We start from the raw sequence: 22676 nt of genomic DNA on the forward strand, positions 1-22676 counted from the left end.
AACAGTTCAATCAAACATATACTCGTCTTTGTGACACTTTTCACTTTCATATTAACAAAATGCCGCAACTGCAAATATCGATAGAAGTGTTGGTTTTCTAAAATATATGTCCTTTTAATAGTTTCAAAACTAAGCATTTTTTTATCTTTCATTACACTACATAAAGCTGTTATACCACACCTGGGCACTCGGCGGCCCGCGGGCCACATCTGGCCCTTTGTGCGTCCCTGTCCGGCCCGCGTGAGGCCAATCATAAATTACAAAATACATTTTAAAAAGTATCTATGTCGAGTGTGCAATACAACGGTACTGCTTTTGTTTTGAAAAGCGTTATTTGTATTACTTCCGTGTGGACGTATGCTTGTGCGCGATTGTGAGTGAATGTGAACAGCGGCAATCACAAATTACAAAATAAATTTAAAAAAACATCTATGTCGTGCGTGCAATACAACTGTGCTGCTTTTATTTTGAAAAGTGTTATTTATGGGCGTATGTCCGTGTGTAACCTGTGAGTGAAGGTGCGCAGCGACAAGTGATGCCCGGTTATCCCGGAGACACTAAAAAGAGAAAAGTTGATGACGAATGCCGTGTTTTCAACAAGACATGGACTGCCAAGTATTTCTTTACAGAAATTAAAGGTAAAGCCATGTGCTTAATTTGTGGTACACAGGTTGCTGTGTTTAAAGAATATAATTTGAATTGCCACTACACGACGAAGCACGAGGAAAAATACCGGAATCTGTCTGATGAAGCGCAAGGGAGGCTGATGCATTGATGGTAAAACTGCAAACCCAACAAGGACTTTTTGCCAAATTTCACACCCCCAGAGATGCAGCCATCAGGACAAGTTTCGTCATTTCTCACAAAATCGCCAGAAAAAGTAAGGCGTTTTCTGACAGAGAGTTTATTAAAGAGTGCTTATTGGACTCTGTTGCGCTGATATGCCCAGAGAAGAGGGGCGCATTTGAGAACGTGTCACTCTCCCGACGCTGGAAACTTGGAGCTTCAGCTGAAGAACAGAACAGCCGACTTTGACTGTTTTTCGCTGGCTTTGGATGAGAGCTGCGATGTACGTAACACCGCCCAGCTGCTCATCTTCTTACGTGGGATAACTGCAGACTTTCAAATCACGGAGGAGTTGGCAGCCATGCAGTCAATTAAAGAGACAACCACAGGTAATGACTTGTTCACATACTGTAGGTAAATGCGTGTTTGGACATGTTAGGACTGAAATGGGACAAGCTGGCAGGTGTGACAACAGATGACGGGGGAAAATGTTTTTGTTGAGGATGCAGGATAACGTGACAGAAATTGACATTTTTGCATTGTATTATACATCAGGAAGTGTTTTGTAAGACAGTGTTAAAAATAAAATCATCAAAAGCAATCTGCTTTTGTACAAAGTTAAGTTAGGTTAAATGAAATTATTATTATTATTATTATTATTATTTATCTTACGGTATATCAAAAATAATTTTAGCAAAATGTAATTTAAATATTGTCAGTGTGGCCCTCCAGCAGTGCTCAGGTTGCTCATGCGGCCCCCGGTAAAAATTAATTTCCCACCCCAGTGTTATACCCTTCGATAACCAGTCCTTAAATCTTGAGTCTAATTTATTAGGTGTAAACTCTGTATCATAGGCACACCATTTAAGAACTGCAATATCATTTTCGAGTTTGTATTCCTTTATGATCATTTTCCACACTTTAAGGGTCCATTTTACCCATGGGTTATCAATGTTATTTATGTGGGTTTGTTAATTGCTATCCGCCAGGATTGCTTGTATGGAGATGGAGGGCATTTCTTCTTCAATAATGTTCCATTGAGCAACGTATGACGGGTTGCACCAGCATATCACTGCTCTCATCTGGGCTGCAAAATAATAATATCGGAGGCAAGGTAAACCCCATCCTCCCTTTTGTTTGACCAATTGTAAAGTTTTGAGACGAACTCTTGATCTTTTACTTTGCCATATATACCTTGATAGCATTTTGTCCCATTCATTGAATTGGTTTTGGTTAATCTCTATTGTCAGGGTTTGAAATAGGTACAGCAGTCTTGGCAGTGCATTCATTTTACGGTAATGGAATCAATTCGAGAACTAAGGCTAAAAAAAAGGAATTAAGTTCCATCTTGCTATGTCATCTTTTATTTTTTTATGTATGGGTAGATAATTGTATTCTGATAATTTTGTTAGATCTTTTGAGAAATTAATGCCCAGGTATTTAAAAGACTCTGTTTGCCATATCAGGGGGTAACTACTTCTGATTTCCCCTGGTGGGTTATAATTATATGAGAGTAGATGGGTTTTACCTATATTGATTTAATATCCTGATAGTTGACCATACAGTTAAAATGATTGCATTAATTTAAGGAGCGATAATGTTGGGTGCCTGAGGTAGGCCAAAATGTCGTCCGCATACCAGGCCAATTTATACTCTCTTGAGTCTCTTCCTTTAATCATAATTCCCTTAATATCTTCATTTTGTCTGATAGACTGAGCTAATGGCTCCAGATATAATGCAAAGAGTAATGGTGACCATGCACCTCCCTGTCAGAGCCCCTTTCCAGGGTAAAACTTTTTGATAAGTATCCATTGATAATAATCCTAGCAGAAGGATTGTTATAGAGTGCCTGTATAGTTTTAATGATTGTATTCTGAAAGCCGAATTTATACAGAACTCTGTTAAGAAAATTCCAATTGACCGAATCAAAGGCCTTTTCAGCATCCACACTTATAACAATTGTTTCGATGTTTTTTCTTTGTATATGATCTATAATATGTAGTGTCTTTCTTATATTGTCTTGTGTTTGGCGTTGATGTATAAAACCTGTTTGATCCTTATGTATCAATATAGGTAAGAAATATTCTAATCGTTTGGCCATCATGGAAGTAAATAGTTTATAATCTACATTGAGAACTGATATTGGCCTGTAAGATCCACATTCAATTCTATCCTTGCCTTCTTTTGGTATAGCTGAGATAATTGCCTCCCTCCAACTAAGTGGCGTTTGTGCCTTTTTTAAGACCCAATTCAATGTTGGGAGTAAAACAGGTATTAATTATTTTTTAAATTCCTTATACCACTCTGCCGTGTAACTGTCTGATCCTGGCGATTTACTTAATTTAAGCCTACTAATTGCATTTTAATTAATTTTTTGTTTTTCATCTAAAATAGGTAAATCCAGGGAGTTCAGGAAGCTGTCAATTTGGATTATGCTCCTACTAGAGACCTCAGAGTATAAAGTTTTATAAAAATGTTCGAAGGCTTCCTGAATTTCGTTTGGTTTAGTTTTTATCACTTTTGTTCTTGGATCCCTGATTTTATGAATTGTGTTTTTCGCTATCTTTTTTTTTAGTTTCCAGGCCAAAATTTTCATGGACTTAGAGACACTTTCATAGTGTCTCTGTTTCAAAAACATTAGATTTTTTTTTATTTCTTGTGTGGCCAAACTGTTAATTTCATTCCTAATATTTCTTATTTCCCTTAATGTATCCTGTGCCAAATCTAGTTTGTGTCTTCTTTCTAATTCTTTTTTTTCTTTTTTTAAGTCATCTGATTTTGTATTCTCATTTTTTCTTAAATGAAGATATTGCTATAAATTTTCCCTCTTAAAACAGCCTTCAGGGGTGTCCTATAACATGGGAAGCGAAACCTCTCCTGTGTCATTGAACTCCAAGAAGAGACTCATTTCAGTTTGAATTTGTGTCTTAAAGGATAGGTCATTCAGCAGACTTGAGTTTAGTTTCCATGGATTATGTTTTGCCCTCAGATTAAAGTCAATAAATAGGTATGTAGGTGCAAGGTCAATTCGATCTATCGTTCCAATTTCACAGGTACATATTTTATCTTTATCCTTCCCAAATGTTAGAATATAATCTATTCTTGTATAAAGACAGTGCGGAGCATATAATCTATTCTTGTATAAAGACAGTGCGGAGCAGAGAAATAAGTATAATCTCTTCTGTCTGGGAAAAAGTCTCGCCATATGTCAGTTAAGCCTACTTCCTCAAAAAGTGTGTTTACTTTCTTATAAAGGGGCTTAACGTTATGTATTTTTATCTTAGATGAGTCCAATTTTGGCTGTAAATATATATTTAAATCCCCACCACAAATCAAAAGACCTTCGGTTTCTGTTACCATAATATTGGTGATTTTATGAAGAAATGAATATCACTCCCAGGGGGTGCATAGACATTCAATAGGGTGATTGGGTTCCCATCTATATTTCCCTTTACTAAAATAAATCTACCCTCCTTATCACCAAATTCCAGTAATTTTTCAAAATTTAGCTTTTTTGAGATGAGGATAGCAACTCCTCTCCTATGTCCTAATTTATATGACGAAAAAAACAAATGAGTGAAGCCCATTCTCTTTAGTTTTACATGCCCCTTGTCAGTCAAATGGGTCTCCTGTAAATATACTATGTGGGCTTGTTCTGTCCTCACCTTCGATAAGATTTTACTGCGTTTAATTGGGTTCAATAGCCCAATAACATTAAACGATAGACATTTTACTTTGTCACTAATCATATGTGTTTACTTGTAAGTGTACCAATAAAATATTCAAAATAAAACCTAGCAAGTCTACTCCCATAACGAAAAAAACTGAAATAACAAAAATAAAACAAAGCAAAATTGTGACGACCAGGTCGCATGGTGATGCGGGGTTTTCGTCTCTCAGGATGCAACGGACTTCGGACACAGCGTGAAGGTAAAAAAATTATTTATTTACGGAATAAATCAGAAGGAACAAAGAAAAGGGTGCTCTTAGCACATAAGGTAAAAACTAAAGGTGGATAGCGTGGGAGCTAGCGAGTAACAGAGCCTAGCGTGGAAGCTAGCAGGTACAGAGCAAGAACAAAAGTCGTCTACTGTTGCAAAAAGCAAACTAGGAAGCAACACAGAATGACAGGGAAGGCAGGCTTAAATAATAATGTCAGTGATGACCAACAGGTGCGCGTCGGGAACACACGCAGCAGGTGAAAACAATAAGCAGCCATGGCAACAAACTCAGGTGTACAAACAGGCACTCAAGGAGTCCAAAACTAACAAAAAACACAAGTGCCTCGAAAACGTAAACAAAAATATGATCTGAGCAGTGGATCATAACAGTACCCCCCCCTTAAGGGACAGATTCCAGATGTCCCCTGGAAAAACTAAACCCCCCCCAACTACAACAAAGTTCAAGAGTCAAGGGAGGGTGGAGGGAGGATTTGGCGGAGGGTCGCCAGGCCACGTGTCCCCGAATCCACCGGGGACGAGTCAGGTGGCGGCGGCGAATGGAACGCCGCTGCCGCAGGCAAGGCGGGCAACCACGGAACGGCCGCCGAGAAGGAGGGCGTGAGTGGCGCCAGAAGTTCAGCAGCCGGAGAGTTATATGTCGACGTCTTGGGCGTCGCTGCTGTTTGCGCCACTGGCGTCCCTTCACTGGCCTTTGAGAGAGCTGCTTGCGCAGCCGGACCACTCGAGGTCGCTGAGACGACGATGAGGGCGAGGAAGGTGGCGGCGCCCTGGGAAGCCCCACCGGAGACGAGGAAAAAGCAGACGTCGCCGTGGGAGCAGGAGGAGTGGATGTCGCCGTGGGAGCAGGAGGAGGCGACGTTGCCGTGGGAGGAGTCGACGTCGCAGTGGGCGAGGCAGTCGGCTCGTCTGCCGGCGTGGGCGGGGCAGGCGGTTCGTCTGCCGGCGTGGGCGGAGCAGGCGGCTCGTCTGCCGGCGTGGGCGAAGCAGGCGGCTCGTCTGCCGGCGTGGGCGGTGCAAGAGGCGAAGCAGGCGGCTCATCTGCCGCCTGCTCCGCCCACGCCGGCATACGAGCCACCTGCTCCGCCCACGCCGACAGACGAACCGCCTGCTCTGCCGGCATGGGCGGAGCAGGCGGTTCGTCTGCCGGCGTGGGCGGCGCAGGCGGCTCGTCTGCCAGTGTGGGCGAAGCAGGCGGCTCGTCTGCCGGCGTGGGCGGAGTCAGAGGTGCAGGCGTCCGGGCTGTCGTCGTTGAAGCAGGTGCTGGTGCGGGAACCAGCCTTGGAGCAGGAGCTGGTGCGGGAACCAGCCTTGGAGCAGGTGCTAGTGCGAAAACCAGAATTGGAGCAGGTGCTGGTGCGGAAACCAGAATTGGAGCAGGTGCTGGTGCGGAAACCAGAATTGGAGCAGGTGCTAGTGCGAGAACCAGACTTGGAGCAGGTGCTGGTGCGAGAACCAGACTTGGAGCAGGTGCTAGGCGTGACTTTGGCGGAGGTGGCCTGGCCGGGGGTTGCGGCTTAGCACGCCGAAGGACTGGTGGTGGCGGCCGGGCCGGTGGTTGCGGCTTAGCAGGCTGAAAAACCGGTGGTGGCGGCCGGGCAGGAGGTTGTGGCTTAGCATGCCGAAAAACCGGTGGTGGCGGCCGGGCAGGGGGTTGCGGCTTAGAATGCCGGAGGACTGGTGGTGGTGCCCGGGCAGGAGGTTGCGGCTTAGCACGCCGAAGGACTGGTGGCGGTGGCCGGGCAGGAGGTTGCGGCTTAGCATGCCGAAGGACTGGTGGCGGAGGCCGGGACAGAGGTTGCGGCTTAGTACGCCGAAAAACTGGTGGCGGTGGCCGGGCAGGAGGTTGCGGCTTAGCTAAACGCAGTTGTGCCACCCCATTAGCACAGTTCCCAGCACTAGCCCCCCCTCAAGACGCGGATACCAGACGCACTCGTTGCTGTTTGGAACCGTCTTCAGAGGTGGGTGGAGGGAGTTCAGGAGGAGGGCAGAATCCTCCCTTTTAAATTGTCCACATTGTCTATTCATCTCCCCAATATGGGACTGTAAGGACGACCAGGAGGGAGAAAACAGAGGAGTGGGCGGAGCTTGAGCCATAGGGGGTGGGGCCAAAGTAATTGGGGGCGGAGCCTGAAAGTCAGAAGGTGACTGGGACTGACTAGACTTATATTTAACAAAAATGTCCTGATAGTGTTTTATTGTAGAATTAAAGTCATTAGGAAGTGGCTGACAGAAAAAATTGACTGAATGTAAAAAAATGTCTTTGTCTATGACGTCATCACCAGTGGACGGGATGACGTCATCCGCGCGGGTCTCCAGCTGACTGACAGCCCAATCGGTGAACTGCTTGCAAAATGAGTGATGGGATTACCAAACATCGGCGGAGGGGAATCCTGGGCTGCTTGGCTGTGTTCCAGAGGGAGAGATTGCGGGAGTGGCGCGTCTCTGTCGCGAGCCGAAGCCGTCTTGTACGACTTCCGCCTTCGCTGACGCGTGCGAGCGGGCTGAGAGCGGGCTGAGAGCTGACCTCCCCGGGCCAGATGGAGTCGATCGGGACCAAAACACTTCCAGGTCCTCAAATCATCTCGTCATCTGGATTACAGCGGAGCGTCTCTGCCTCCATCGCTCGGAGGACCATCCACGCACCTTTTTCATCCACCTCCGTCATGGCCGTAGCGAGAGAACTTTTTCTTGCTTGCTTCCTACTGTGACGACCGGGTCGCATGGTGATGCGGGGTTTTCGTCTCTCAGGATGCAACGGACTTCGGACACACCGTGAAGGTAAAACAATTATTTATTTACGGAATAAATCAGAAGGAACAAAGAAAAGGGTGCTCATAGCACATAAGGTAAAAACTAAAGGTGGCTAGCGTGGGAGCTAGCGAGTAACAGAGCCTAGCGTGGAAGCTAGCAGGTACAGAGCAAGAACAAAAGTCGTCTACTGTTGCAAAAAGCAAACTCGGAAGCAAGACAGAATGACAGGGAAGGCAGGCTTAAATAATAATGTCAGTGATGACCAACAGGTGCGCGTCGGGAACACACGCAGCAGGTGAAAACAATAAGCAGCCATGGCAACAAACTCAGGTGTACAAACAGGCACTCAAGGAGTCCAAAACTAACAAAAAACACAAGTGCCTCGAAAACGTAAACAAAAATATGATTTGGGCAGCGGATCATAACACAAAATAACTAAAAAAAAAAATTTAAAAAAAAAGAACAGAAGAAAAAAGAAAAGTTTAGTTCCAAGGCAGGGGTCTCTAATAGATGACCCCGGGTTAGGCCAGTTAAAATGTCTAGCTGTGGGGGAAATCCTCTCCCAACTATGGGCTGAGGGCCCCCATCATGGCACTTGGTAGAAAGAGAAAAATATGTTCTGTTCATTACATTGATACATCCCTCATTTGTATATATTCTCATCTAGCTGGGGTTATTATATAAAACGCAAATGTCTTGGAGTGAATTTAAAGTCACTTGTTTTGGTTCTGTTCATCTTACCAACACTTTAAGAAGTCAGTCAAGATTAACAGGTCCTCCGGAGAAGGCGATGATTATCTTCTGAAGGCTTGCAGTCTCACCTTGATGCTTTTCTCTGGCTCCTCACCTGTCCCCTCCCGACTCCTTCCTCCCATAGTCTCCCAGGCTGAGTGGGACAGCTGATCCAGCAAGCTCTCCCTCAGCGTAATCACGCTGACTGGCAGTCCTCTGTCCTTCATGTCTCTTGTCGCCTCCTTTGCTGTCCGATACAGCTGCGTGCCGTCCTCATAGAACACTCGTAGTTTGGCCGGGAACGGAGTCTGCAAGCGGATATTTCTTTGCTTTAACACTCGCTTTGCTTCAGCATATTCTTTCCTCTTTTGCAGGACTGCTAGGGGGTAATCCTGGTCAAAGTATATTAGTCTCCCATTCAGAAAAATCTTCTTCTTTCCCCAAGCTTTGCGCATGACCTCTTCTTTCATCCTGTAGCGGAGGAATTTGACTATTATTGACCGCGGCTTGTCTTCTCTGTCTCCAGCGGGTCTTGGCGCCAACGCGCGGTGCGCCCTTTCGATGTCGGGTTGCGTGGTTGCGGGGATCTCCAACATGTCCCGCACCAGCCCGGGAGTTACGGTGCCGTCTCGGCCCTACAGGCTCCCCAAAACACAAACGCAAAGTTGTTCGAGAGGAATTAAAATCCATGCTGGAATTGGGGGTAATAGAAGAATCCCACAGTGCGTGGTGCAGCCCCATCGTTCTGGTGGGTAAGAAGGATGGGTCTGTGCGATTCTGTGTGGATTACCGCAAGGTGAACGAAATATCACGTTTTGACGCATACCCAATGCCTCGGGTCGACGAGCTCCTGGATCGGCTGGGCACTGCTCGTTTTTTCACGACACTGGATTTAACCAAGGGCTACTGGCAGATTCCCTTGTCACCAGAGTCCAGGGAAAAAACAGCCTTTTGCACTCCGGAAGGTGTGTACCAATTCGTGACACTTCCGTTTGGCTTGTTCGGTGCGCCCACCACGTTCCAGCGCCTCATGGACCGGAAGCTGCGCCCTCACGCTGCATATGCGGCTGCCTACCTGGATGATGTCATCATCCAGAGTAGCGGCTGGGAAGAGCACATGCCCTTCTGTCTGGGTGTCCCAGGGGTGGAGGGCATCGACCGCCACGTACTATACATCAGCCGGAAGCTCTCGGACCGGGAGGAAAGGTACAGCACGGTGGAGAGGGAGTGTCTCGCCATCCGGTGGGAGGTCGGGGCACTCCGGTACTACCGGTTGGGACGCTCCTTCAGTCTCTGCTTGGACCACAAACCACTCCAGTGGCTCCACCGCATGAAGGATGCCAACGCGCGGATCACCCGGTGGTACCTTGTGTTGCAACCCTACAACTTCCGGGTGGTGCACAGACCGGGTACGCAGATGGCCGTGGCCGACCTCCTTTCGCACTCCTCTACGGAGGGGGGGGAGGGGGTGTGGCCCACGCGTCTCCTGCGGGCAGGGCGTGTGCAGGAGCCGGCTATGAAGCAGCTGACAGGTGAGTGGATCTCCCAGCTGGAACGGGTTATCTAATCACCTGTCTCCTTTATTAGCAGCGTCCGAGACCATGAGGGGAGGAGGGAGAACACGTAGAGAGAAAACTAATTCACGATGCGCATGAGCTAGACAGAGGTGGCAGCAAAGACGACGAACAATTGCCCACAATAAAAGACTTTTCAAACCTGGGATCCGGGCTCCACACACATTCTGTCGGTCCAAAGGGAACTCACAACATAGACTTCCACAACGACTATTTGTGACCGATCTAAGTCTACGACTATATGTGACCGATCTAAGTCTACAACTTGATGTGACCGATCTAAGTCTAAGACTGTATGTGACCAATCTAAGTCTAAGATCATGAACTGATGAAGTCTACTTGGATGAGAGGCCAAACGTCTTCTAAGACAAACCAAACAGTCCAGTTGTGATCAATTGAATAACCTGAGATGACAGTGACCCGATGAAAGAGAACATCCATTGACATACATTTAAATTCAAGCGTTGCAAAAAATAAAAAAAACAAAGAAAAAGAAAAACATCTACTCAATCATTCGATGCTTGTTGAGCAGAGGTTCCACCACAAGCTAACATTCAAATCACAAAGTTTTCTGCACTATCAGCTAGAAAATTGGAATTGCCAGAGTTGACGGGTCCTCCTGTAATCCTCTCCATCGTTTTTGTAAAAGGCTCATTTGCAGGGACTTTGCAACAGTTTTCCATTTTGGTTTAAAAACTAATCCACTGACTCATCATCTCTCCTTCTGCCTGTAGTCTACTGCAACCTAAGTGGTGTTGTCATGGCCAACTGGACTCAGGAGAACATAAGTTGTCCTTCATCCAGCAAGATAAGAGTTCCAGTGCAGAGTCCCAGTGAGCAGTACTGGGAGTAAGGATGTTGCACTCGCATGTCTTCACACATTGGTCTACAAAATGTGATTCTCAGTTTTCTTTTGTTCCACAGTCATGTGACTCTACAGAGATCCACGAGTATCGAGGAGACCGGTCCAGTCCTTTGGCACTTGGCTCTCTGTTTGCTGCTCAGCGCTATCCTAGTTGCTGCAGCGCTTATCAAAGGCATCAAGTCGTCGGGAAAAGTATGTCAATGCAACAGCGTGTTGGGCTCCCGTGGTGTCTTCAGTGACATCCCTGTGCCTCGTGTCTCTCTAGGTTGTGTATTTCACCACTACGTTCCCATTCGTGGCACTCGTGATCCTGCTGATCAGGGGGGTGACACTGGAGGGAGCCAGAGGTGGGATAGAGTTCTATGTTGGTGGTCGGTCCAACCTCACTAAGTTGAAAGAGGCTGCGGTAAGATGCAATATATTTGCAAGAGTTCATGGGCCCAGTTACTCGTGTAGCTTTCACTTTTGGGACAAAAATGATGCAATGTTACTTTTGCTAGCAAAACATGTGACAGAATGGTAGGTTCCAACACATTCAGTGATGGAAACTTAGGCAGCATACACTGAAAAAAATAACTCATAAGATTTACTTAAAAAAATTATTGTAAGTATTTGCACGCAAATGATTTAAGTAAAATTTAATGCTGCAATATCAAGTAACACTCACTTGCCAGTATCAACTAAATTCTACTTACCATATAACATAACAGTTGTGAAGATATTAAGTAACAGTTACTTAATTACATCCAAGTTTTAAGTTATATTTATTTAAACAAATTAAGTAAAGTCTACTTGTTTTTCATCGGCAGGAACATAATTTTACTCAAAATTTTAAGTAAATTTTATATATCTGTAGTATTTGCTGTTATGAAGTAATTCAGTAGATTTTAATTATTTTCTTGTGCTTGACATTTTAATTTACTTGGTTGCATTACTTTACATTACTCACTAAAATTAGGTAATCATTGCCATTTTTCTTTTGATAAATGTTACCAAATAAATTTTTATCAATACTCTATGCATTTAATATATATGTATCACATATCACACAACTAAATTACAATGCAATTAAACAGTTTCTTTTTAGTTCAATCTTACAACCCTCTGAAACAGAGTTTCGACATTCATTGCAGAAATATAATACTCAACAACAACTTCTGGGAGAGGGTCAGGACAGAAACCGCCACTTAAACTTTGAGCAGTGGTGTATGGATTATGTATACCCCTATTTAAATGGGGGGAAAAACAGAATGTACTGTACAAGTACTGCGTTAATAGTAAAAGTGCATTATATTGTACTGCATTAGAATTTGTACTAACAGTAAATTAAAGATGTATCTCCAGCAAAAGGTATTCAAAGTAAATAGTAGTAAAAGTATATTTTTTAAAGAAAATATCCAAAGGTTGGTATGACTGGTAAACAACAAATACACAGTATTACACATTATACACCAAATCCAACATAGATCTGGTAACATAGTCACTTCTCAAATATGCAATTAAAATCTTACAAACTACACTGAAAAAGTGCAATATCAACATTTAAACCAGTCCTCTGACTAGTGCACTTTTAAGTATGCAATTAAAACATTAATGAAATAAAATCATCATAATCAACTAAAAATAAACAGCTTAAGGTGTCTAACCATTCTTGTTGAAGAATACAATCTTTACTGTCATTAACAGATACCTTATTTGACAAAAAATGAAAAACATTTATGACAGGCAACCCACTAGTAAACCAAGATGAACTGGAACTCAGTGCTAATTCTTGGCATTTCTTCACAAGAGTCCATGCATGATGCTACGTCCTCAGCAAGGGTCCATAAATGATGTCATTTTCCTCCTCTAGGATGACAAAGTCATGACATGCATTTAGCAAAGCAACTTCAACTTCAAGGTGTTTACTTTTGGGGACAGTTTCAATCCATCCAGCTCCAGCATGAGTTTTTGGAAGACTTCAAAAGTGTAGCGCAAAGTGGGAGGGTATGCCAAGTTCAGGGCATAAATCAGTCCCATGAGCAGTGAGCAAGCTTTCGCAGTACAGTTGCACCCTGGCAAAATCTCATGGCCTTCCACAAGGATGGAGACATCAACTGGATCCTCATCAGCACCGTGGACGACGAGTATTTTGAGGATGTGGTTACTGACATCACTCCGGCTGTCCTCCTGCATACAATTTACAACAAAAAAGAAGAATGTTATTGAGAAACAAATAATAGAACTGCATGAATCATTCAAAGTGACTTCATTATCAGGGAAGAATGAACACAAGAATATATGTTCCTTTGTCTGCTTTCCTCTTAACTTTAACATTAAATTAACCTGTGTCATTAAAAAATATTTTTAAATGATTAAAATAATGCTATACCAAGCAGTCTTCAAAAAGTTCCTCTTCCTTCTCGCCAAGGTACAGTATAAGGCTGCGGATAATGGTTTCACGCCTCATCTCAATGCTCTGTTTCTGTGAACAGATTAAGAACATGAACATAACCATTATACATACACAATCAACTGTCAAGTGAAAACACAAGTGCATATATTTGCTCGTGTTTTAAGTGCATGGACCCAGAGTGTGCAAGGGCATGGAATCTACCAAGTGTGAGGCTTGTCCTGTATGTGTATACTGTATGTGTCTGTGAGTGAGAAAAAAAGTAGGTCCAGCTCCCTGTAAAACATACTGTATGAACAAGCAAAACAAGCACACCTGACTCAGTCTGTCCAGGAGCGGCCTCATCTTGATCCCCACGGCACCTCCCTTGCACAAAGTCCACTGGCTCCTCCAAAGGGCACCCTGAAAATGAAGAGACACAATTTGTGGTATTAAAACAATGGTCTAAAATATTCAGCCACAATTTTAATATTACTTTATGATGGATGAATAAGGGAAAATAACAAAGCAATATAATGCATACATTATTTTCTACTTGCCTGAATTATGAGAATAATGTTCTGTTCTGATTTGCTTCCTGTTGATGGAAAAATATTTCAATAAGAAATAAACTACATCATAAACATTAATGAACATTTTGTTTTGTCTAGCTAAATAAAACAATTAACACATGACAGATTTATTTGCGAGTAAAAGTTGTAATGAACAATCCATTCTTTCATTGAATTACAAAAACATGTTGCTGTGGGCTTCACACCGATAACTAGCTTCTTGTCAAAAAAAAGAAAAGAAAGAAAACTGCCAGCGAAGTCTCTTTTGTAATCGCAAGCTGATGCTCTCAAAGACCTCTGGCGCTTCTGTCAGTAAATGTGTGTTTTAAAAACCTATTCTTGGGCATTTCTCCCAAACATTCAGCAGTATCGCCCCCTCATTCCCAAAGCACATTAATTAACATTAATTCACTAACGTTAACGTTACTTCAGTGTCGCCGCCAAAAGTTTTACAGAGAACAATACCATGTTCTACTATGTTGACGTCAGTTGATAAAAGTTATACCGTTAGGTTGGTGGTTTTTTAATATCCTAACTTTATTTAGTTAACTTTAGTTTTTATCAGGAAAAACTGTAGCCCTCCCACTACAGGCCAGCATGGACCAATGTAGCGTTATGCTAATTTTTTTTACCGAACTTACTTACTTACTTACTTAACTTAACTTAATTAACTTATGAGCAGTTACATATCTTGCGTCAAACTACATGCAGACGTATATTATCACAAATTTAAAACAGAACGTAATAACTTACCTGTGGAATGACTTTCTGGCGCTACAATACACCTTGCAGTGCTCTGTGAAGAGATCCTAACGGCCGGAGCCTGTTGTGCTGTGCGCATGCGTCGTCGTGCATGCGTTTCAAAACACTAGATTTTCAGAGTAAAGTTTATGTAATATTTTTAGGTTTATGTACGTACAACTATTAAACATTTAAATAGTATGAGGAAACATAAGTAAAACTTACTCTTCCCCCATAATTCATGTATTACGTTAATAAAATGTTTAATTTTACTTAAAAAACTCTAGTTCTTACTGAATGTTAAAAATATTAGGTATAAATTATGACAGTTACTCTAATAGAGTTTACAGCACCAAAAAGTCACTTTTTTCAGTGTACTGTAAATAGGGTCCAAGGACAGGGGACAAGAATTTGACCTTTAAACACACCCATACTGTGCCACATATCCCCTGAAACTCAAATGGTTCTACAACCCCCGGCAAATGATGCAATCACCACACTTTGAGGATGTTCATTCAGTTGTTTACTTTTGTAGAAAAAAGCTGATAACAGACATGACACAGAACTATAGTTATTTCAAATGGCAACTGTCTGGCTTTAAGAAACAAAATAAATCCAAAATATGAATTATGGTAGTCTAACAGTTAGATTTTTAGATCAAGTAGCGTGAAATAATTATGAAATTACTCAATTCTGAAGAAATAATCATGCAATCAGCCTGTAAATTTTCATTTCCAAGGCTAACCGATTAAATCTGTTCATTAATCTGTACTTTAAAAGGCGTGTATACACCTTGGAGAGCTGTTGCAGCAGGTGGGTCAACAGCTCTGCGGTGTCAATCGAAACAAAGGAGAGGTTTCTCAAACTTCTCCCAGAAGGTCAATCATCAAGCAGTGTTGCAAAAGATGTGTCTAAAATCTGGACCGGGTACAAACAACATGGTATGGTTGCAAAAGGCAAGCATACTGGTAGACCAAGGAACACATTAAAACGCCAAGACAGAAAACTCAAAGCAATATGTCTTCAAAACAAACAAAAACTGCACTGCAAAACAAACAAAGAACAAATGGGAGAAAAATGGAGTCACCGTCTGTGACCAGGCTGTAAGAAATGGCCAAAATGCTAAATGGAAGCTGTTATTAACACCTGAACAGAAAAGAACAATGTTACAATGGACTAAGGAAAAGTCATCTTGGACTATAGATGACTGGATGAATGTTGTATTCAGTGATGAGTCATGAATCTGCATTGGGTAAGGTGATGATATTGGAACTTCTGTTTGGTGGCGTTCCAATGAGATTTATGAAGACGACTGCCTGAAGAAAACATTCACATTTCCACAGTCACTGGTGATATTGGGCTGTGTGTCAGATAATGATTGCTGTCAGTACTTCTTCAGTGAATGCAATGAATGAAGACACTTTAGACACTTTTCTTATTCTATCATAAGAATATTTGGGAACGATGACAAAATATACCAAGATGATAATGCCAAAAATGGGACCCCAAAAATGCACTGTGGGACCCCATTTTTATGACTTAATGGGGTGCCTGGGACCCCATTAAGTCATTAAAGTGGGCCGCGGGCCTTGACTTTGACACCACTGCTCTAGTTATAAAAGCCAAAGGTGGTGCAACAAACCTTTGTCCTCAGAATTGAGTGATTCGATTTTTTTCCACTAATCTAAAAATGAAAATGTTACAAATGACCTCAATTTATATCCTTGATTTTGTTTCAGTATTTCTGAAAGCCATAAAGTGGCCATTTGAAACGACTTTAGTTCTGTGTCATGTCTGTTATCCGCTTTTTTTCTACAAAATTAAACAAATGAAAGAACATCTTCCGAGCCCGATATTTCCTTTTTTTTGTAGTATGATACTTACATTGGATAAATACCTTTACCTTCATTTTTTTTCTTATCCTGTGTCAGCTATTTTTCCATTTTTGATCCTTACTGTTGTGGTGGATGGTCGGAGTCTTAAACAGCAACAAAAGTGAATTTAGTACAAAAGTTTTATTTACCCATAATCAAAAAGTACAAATTGGATTGAATTGTCATGCAAACAGACAACGTCCTCCGGAGACGTTTTCTGAATCGAGAATCATGCGAATCACACATAGGCTTGGTCTACTGGCCATGTATCTGTTTTCCTCATGTGTCAAGGTCCCGTTGTTTTGGACCTGTTTATTCTGCAACCTCTTTGAATTCTTTAGCCATAACAAACAATCAAAACATTTTGTAGAATGGTCAGACTGACCACTCGTTCAACTATAACCTGTTATGTATGTTCCCGGTATTTGTAAGTTTGTCTACGACCCATAAAGTAGACGGGCACGGAGCTATTTCTTAGCGTGTCTTTATTTCAGCCGGCACTTCATTAAAACGACACAACATCCGGATTCCCATCATGCATTGCTTACAACTACGGCAAGCTGCGATGTCCAAAACATAACATCTCCTCCCCCCTTAGAAAAAATCCCCCCCCCAACAACAAAATCCTTATAGCAAAACACCCTAACTTAACTGTATCATGGGCACTTCACCTATTTTTTTTTTATTTTTATTTTTTTCATAGTTTGGTAACAGTTACCCAACATAACTCTGAGGTGAGGTTAAACGGCCTCACCCCGTGACCACACCCATGGGGATTATTCTGCCCCAGTTGGTTTGGGTTGGTCTCTAAACATAGAGTCTATAAGTTCAGGCGTTCTGGAGGACGACGTTCTCTTACCGGATAACGGGGCTCAACAGAATGTTCAGTCTTACGGTGTCCGCTGGGTGACTCTGGAACAGCCGTGCGTGTTGGAACATCCATCACAGGATCTCGTAGTGAAGAGTCGGAAGCAGAAGTCTCACCAGTATATTCCATTGTTCTTTGGGGTAGTGGCAGCAAGAGATGGGGTGCGCTGAACTCGGACTCGTTCGGAGTATCCACCGACGGCTGGTTGGGGGTCGATGCTGTTGCCTGAAGAAGTTGATCGACGTGTCTTTTCCATACCAGTCCAGCAGCAGTACTAACGGTGTAAGAGACAGGACCAGATCGCTTGACTATGGTTGCAGGGACCCATCGGGGGCCAGTACTGTAGTTCCTTGCTAACACTGGCTCATCCGAAGAGAAGACTCTTTCTTTAGCCTTCTGCATTCTTTGTTTAATCTGTTTCTCTTGTTGATGCTGAACAATATCCTTCAACGTTGTTGGCTTCAGAAAGTCAAAGTTTGTTCGAAGGTTTCTTTTGAACATAAGACAAGCGGGGGAAACTTTAGTAGTGGCATGGGGAGTATTCCTATAGCTCAACATGAATCTATGCAATCTCTGGTGAAATGATCCCTGCTCTTGAGATGTTTTCAAAGCTTTCTTCATGGTCTGCACAAACCTTTCAGCAAGACCGTTGGTCGCAGGGTGAAATGGTGCAGATCGAATGTGTTGTACGCCATTTGCTTCAAGGAAGGTAGTCATTTCTTGTGACACCAGTTGTGGCCCGTTATCTGAGACCAACTGAAGAGGAGAACCGAACCGGCTGAAAATCTCCCCCAGCCTCTCAATAGTCTTTGCAGTGGTAGTGGTTTTCATTATGGCCACTTCCGGCCACTTACTGTGGGCGTCCACACACACAAGGAGCATACAACCCTCTACAGGTCCTGCAAAATCAATGTGCACCCGTTGCCATGGTTCTTCGGGAAACTCCCAGGGATGTAGAGGAGCTAGTTGGGGTGCCTTCCTAACTTCTTGGCATGAGGAACAGGTTTTGGCGGTAGTCTCTATCTCTCTGTCCACTCCTGGCCACCAGAAGTAACTCCTTGCTATCTCCTTCATTCGAACTATTCCACTGTGACCTGCATGGAGCTGTTGCAGAACTGATTTACGCAATGATGGCGGGATAACCACCCTCCTCCCCCACAGTAAGCAACCAGATTGCACCGACAGTTCTGCTCTCCTGGAGAGATAAGGTTGAATACTGGGGGCATCGCTACCTGATCTACTCCCCATCACCATGTCCATCACCGCAGACATGACAGGGTCAGTGCGAGAGGCCTTCCTCACATGAGCAGCAGAAACTGGCGCACCATCCACTTGACTGAAGTAAAAGATTTCTGCTGCCCGCGGCTCAGGCCTGGTGATAGGAAGAGGCAACCTGGACAGGGCATCGGCGTTGCCGTGCAGGTCAGCCTTGCGATACTTGATGTCATACGAGTGTGCTGACAAGAGCAACGCCCACCGCTGCATGCGACTCGCGGCAAGTGAGGGTAACCCAGTGTGCGACCCCAGGATGGTCGTCAGGGGTCGGTGATCTGTCAGCAATGTAAATTGTCTCCCATACAGGTACTGATGGAACTTGCGAACCCCATAGGCTATGCTCAACGCCTCCCGCTCTATCTGAGCATAGTTAGTCTCTGCTTTGTTCAAGGTCCGTGATGCAAATGCTACAGGCCTCTCTACCCCGTTTGGCATTAAATGTGAAATGACCGCCCCCACTCTATATGGGGATGCATCGCAGGCCAACTGAATGGGGAGTGATGGATCGAAATGGGTCAGTACCCCTGATGTCACTAATGTCTCCTTTGTTTTCTGAAAAACCTCTTGACAGGCATCACTCCTATTCCACTTCTTTCCTTGACAAAGTAAGTCATGTAGCGGCTTGAGTCTGGATGACAAATTCGGTATAAAACGGCCATAATAATTCAGTAAGCCCAAGAATGAACGTAATTGGCTAACATTCTCTGGCGGCGGGGCATCCACTATCGCTCGAACCTTTGACGGCGCAGTATGCAACCCTCGGGCATCAATTACATGTCCCAAATATTCAACAGACAGTTGAAAAAATTCGCACTTGTCTTTGCGAACCCTGAGCCCATACTCTTTCAGCCTTTGAAGAGCAGCATCCAAATTGTCCAGATGTTCTTGGTCCGTACTTCCTGTGCACAGAATATCGTCCAAATAGCACTGTACACCAGGGAGGCCATGTATGATCTGATCCATGGCACGTTGGAAAAGTGCAGGGGCTGATGTGATCCCGAAAGGGAGTCGACAATATCTGAAAAGCCCCTTTTGTGTAGTTATGGTGAGCAAGTCTTTAGAATCCTCATGCACGTGCATTTGTAAGTAGGCTTGGTTAAGGTCTATTTTGCTAAACTTTTGCCCCTTACTCAGCCCAGCAAACAAATCGTCAATGCGGGGAAGAGGATACTGTTCTGCTGACAGTACAGGGTTCAGTGTCACTTTGAAATCTCCACAGATTCGTATTTCTCCCGTCTTCTTGGGTACGGGAACTATGGGCGTGGCCCACTCGCTGACAGTCACCGGTTCCAAAACACCGCTTTTAACTAAGGCGTCCAACTCATCCCCCACTTTCGATCGGATAGCATATGGTACCGACCTGGCCTTCATAAACTTTGGTGTTGTTTCCGGTTTAATGTTTAGCTTGACAGTAATGTCCTTCATACTGCCCAACTCCTTCCGGAAAACCTCATCATGTTTCCTCAAAATAGCAGCTAGACTAGTAGCCGTTGGTGATACCATTTTTACAGTGTGCCAGCTTAGCTTCATTTTCTCTAACCACACACGTCCCAGAATAGCCGGGTAATCACCTTTAACAATATAGATGGGAAGCTTCCTCACCTGATTGTTACTCTGGACCATGACATCAGTCATTCCTGCCATGGGTACAGGTTCCCCTAGATAGGTTTTGAACCTAGTATCAGACTGTCGCAGCGGAAGGTGTCTCAAAACTTTTTTGTAAACCCCATCTGAGATGATGGATGCTTTTGAACCAGTGTCTATTTGCATACTCACTGGGTGCCCCTCCAGCATGGGCTCCACCCAGTAACCCTCAGAATCTTCATCCTTCTTCATTATATTCAGTGTGTGTACACTCATCTCCTGTTCTCCTTCCGAAGAATCGCTGGACACAGTCTCACTTTGTCTCACAGTGTGCACCTGTGTTTTTCTCCTGTTCTTCACAGAGTCATGTATGTTGGCAGACTTTGATGTTTTCTCCTTGTTCTTTTTTCTTAAGCAGGCCCGCTCGATATGGCCTCTTTTTCCACAACTGCGACAGTCCATATCCTTACACCAGCATGACGTGGCTAGGTGTCCTGATTTCCCACAACGGAAACATGTCCCTTGTCCACTAGGTCTATCCGTTTGAACTGTATGCACTCCGCCTGTAGCGTTCATTTGGTGAGCCTCTTTTGAGGCCATTTCCATGGCGACACTTATTTCAATGACTTTCTGCAACGTTGGGTTACTTTTGGTCAGCAGTTTCTTCTGAGCGGCTTCATTTCTCAGTCCGAGGACCAATCTGTCTCTTAATGCGTCATTTAAACCTTGTCCAAATTCACAATGTTCAGCTAATTTCCTCAGCGCTGCAACAAACATGGTAACAGATTCCCCCTCTTCTTGATTGCGTCTGTGGAATCTAAACCTTTCTGCGAGCATTAATGGTTTGGGTGAAAAATGCTGGGTCAGAACATCCACTGTTTCTGCATAGGTTTTGGTCCCCGGTTTGGTGGGCTGCAGCAGGTCACGCAACTAATTAAATGTCTTTGGACCCATCACTGACAAAAATGTGGGTACTACTTTATCGTTAGCAATGTCATTTGCCAATACAAAATAGTCAAAACGTTCTGCATATGCACTCCACTGCTCCACGTGTTCAACAAAAGGGCCAATATTACCAACGACTCCTGCCATTTTCCTTTCAGGCTCCTGGTTGTTAGCAATATCCTCTGACAATTATTCCTCCTCAGACGGGTCATCCCTCCGGTGATGTCACACGTCTCCTCTTCTCCTTTTTTTTTTTTTTTATTCCTCTTCGCGCTATTCACAACAGACGCAGGCTGTGACGCGCCAAATGCTAACTAGCCGCGTTAGCTTCTCCTCAGTAAAACACCGCCACTCATAAAACTTGACTACACACACACATTCCAGACATACCGCGCCCGTGGGTTCTCAAACCACCTCGTCGCCACTTGTTATGTATGTTCCCGGTATTTGTAAGTTTGTCTACGACCCATAAAGTAGACGGGCACGGAGCTATTTCTTAGCGTGTCTTTATTTCAGCCGGCACTTCATTAAAACGACACAACATCCGGATTCCCATCATACATTGCTTACAACTACGACAAGCTGCGATGTCCAAAACATAACATAACCCATATATGGTCCTTCAATGGTTCAGAATAGAAAAAAAGAAATGAGCAGACATTCTTATGCTTTTCGACAGACTCTCTTTTCAGACTTCGACAGACACAAAATATGGTTCAAAAGGTCAGAAATTCTACTACATACCCCTCTTCTAGGGTTTTAGAACCCTGGACCATACTGATTTCTGACCTAGGCCACTTCCTTACAAAGTCTCTACCACAGATAGAGGCAGTGTTAGTAGTGGTAGTAGTAGTAGTAGTGGTAGTAGTAGTAGTAATAGTAGTAGCAGCACTTTCAGAAACATCCAAGAAAAAGAAAAGACAGCTGATAGTCAAGCGCAGCAAGAGCAGAGGCGGAGGACAGGTCATGTTTGAGGTCAATGTTTGCTTTTGCAATAGTAATTTGATATTTCACAACACCTAGTGAATTATTGTGGCCTCAATAATTCACTAAGTAGTTTATTTAGTTTAGTCTTTATACATCTGTCATCATTTGTAAAAACAACCATGATTTTAACACACACATACCTCACAATTTACAAAAAAATGATCTCATGGATAAATATAATACACATATGTCAAACATAATGTCCACCTTAGTGACTGTGTGAGCAGCTTTGATTGCTCCAAAGCCACTTTTTAACATACATTTTTCTATTGCTTTGGATATAACGGGGAGAAAGCTAATTGGTATGTACTTGTTGATGTCTTGTTTATTTCCTGCTTTATGGATTGGGATGATAGTAGCAGTTTTCAACGTGGTAGGGAAAGTGTTTTCTGTTATTGATTTATTTATCAATGTTGTTATAGGAGCAGTAAGATTATCTTTATACATTTTTAGGAAGAAAGTGTCCAGACTCTGGATCGTGAGTTTGATAATGCAGGAAGGATTTTGTTTACCTTTGTTTCATTTGTTAATTCTAAACTTAGTCCATCCTGAATAAATGGCAATTATTTGCACTGATTTTGAGGGAATTTTTATTCAGGGTTTGTACAGACTGGATGAAATGTTCATTAAAATGGTTAGTTATGTCCAGACTGTCTGTGATAGTAGCGCCATTGATATTTAATGTTATAGTGTTGTTTCTTGTTTGCTCTCTTCCAGTGAGTTTGTCAATGGTTTTCCATAACTGTCTAATGTTCCCTTTTGCAGCTTTGATTAATTCTAAGTGAAAGT

The 22676-nt window shown here is 43.3% G+C and overlaps 2 protein-coding genes across 2 annotated transcripts in view; one reads left to right on the forward strand and one right to left on the reverse strand.

The window, feature by feature from the left end:
- slc6a14 (solute carrier family 6 member 14) overlaps positions 1-22676 on the forward strand; it is a 156220-nt gene that overhangs the window by 13534 nt on the left and 120010 nt on the right. Inside the window, exons 5-7 of the mRNA XM_072915842.1 lie at positions 10540-10654; positions 10730-10862; positions 10936-11076. Coding sequence (XP_072771943.1) covers positions 10540-10654; positions 10730-10862; positions 10936-11076 — 389 coding nt within the window. The remainder of the gene's footprint in view (positions 1-10539; positions 10655-10729; positions 10863-10935; positions 11077-22676) is intronic.
- The window catches only part of LOC133622280 (uncharacterized), a 112856-nt gene continuing 102015 nt past the window's right edge, over positions 11836-22676 (reverse strand). Inside the window, exons 3-6 of the mRNA XM_061984831.2 lie at positions 13602-13639; positions 13378-13464; positions 13042-13134; positions 11836-12839 (exon numbers count right to left, since the gene is read on the reverse strand). Coding sequence (XP_061840815.1) covers positions 12546-12839; positions 13042-13134; positions 13378-13464; positions 13602-13639 — 512 coding nt within the window. The 3' untranslated portion in view covers positions 11836-12545. The remainder of the gene's footprint in view (positions 12840-13041; positions 13135-13377; positions 13465-13601; positions 13640-22676) is intronic.

The sequence above is a fragment of the Nerophis lumbriciformis genome, linkage group LG23, assembly GCF_033978685.3.
Source record: "Nerophis lumbriciformis linkage group LG23, RoL_Nlum_v2.1, whole genome shotgun sequence".
In the NCBI taxonomy this organism is placed as follows: Eukaryota; Metazoa; Chordata; class Actinopteri; order Syngnathiformes; family Syngnathidae; genus Nerophis; species Nerophis lumbriciformis.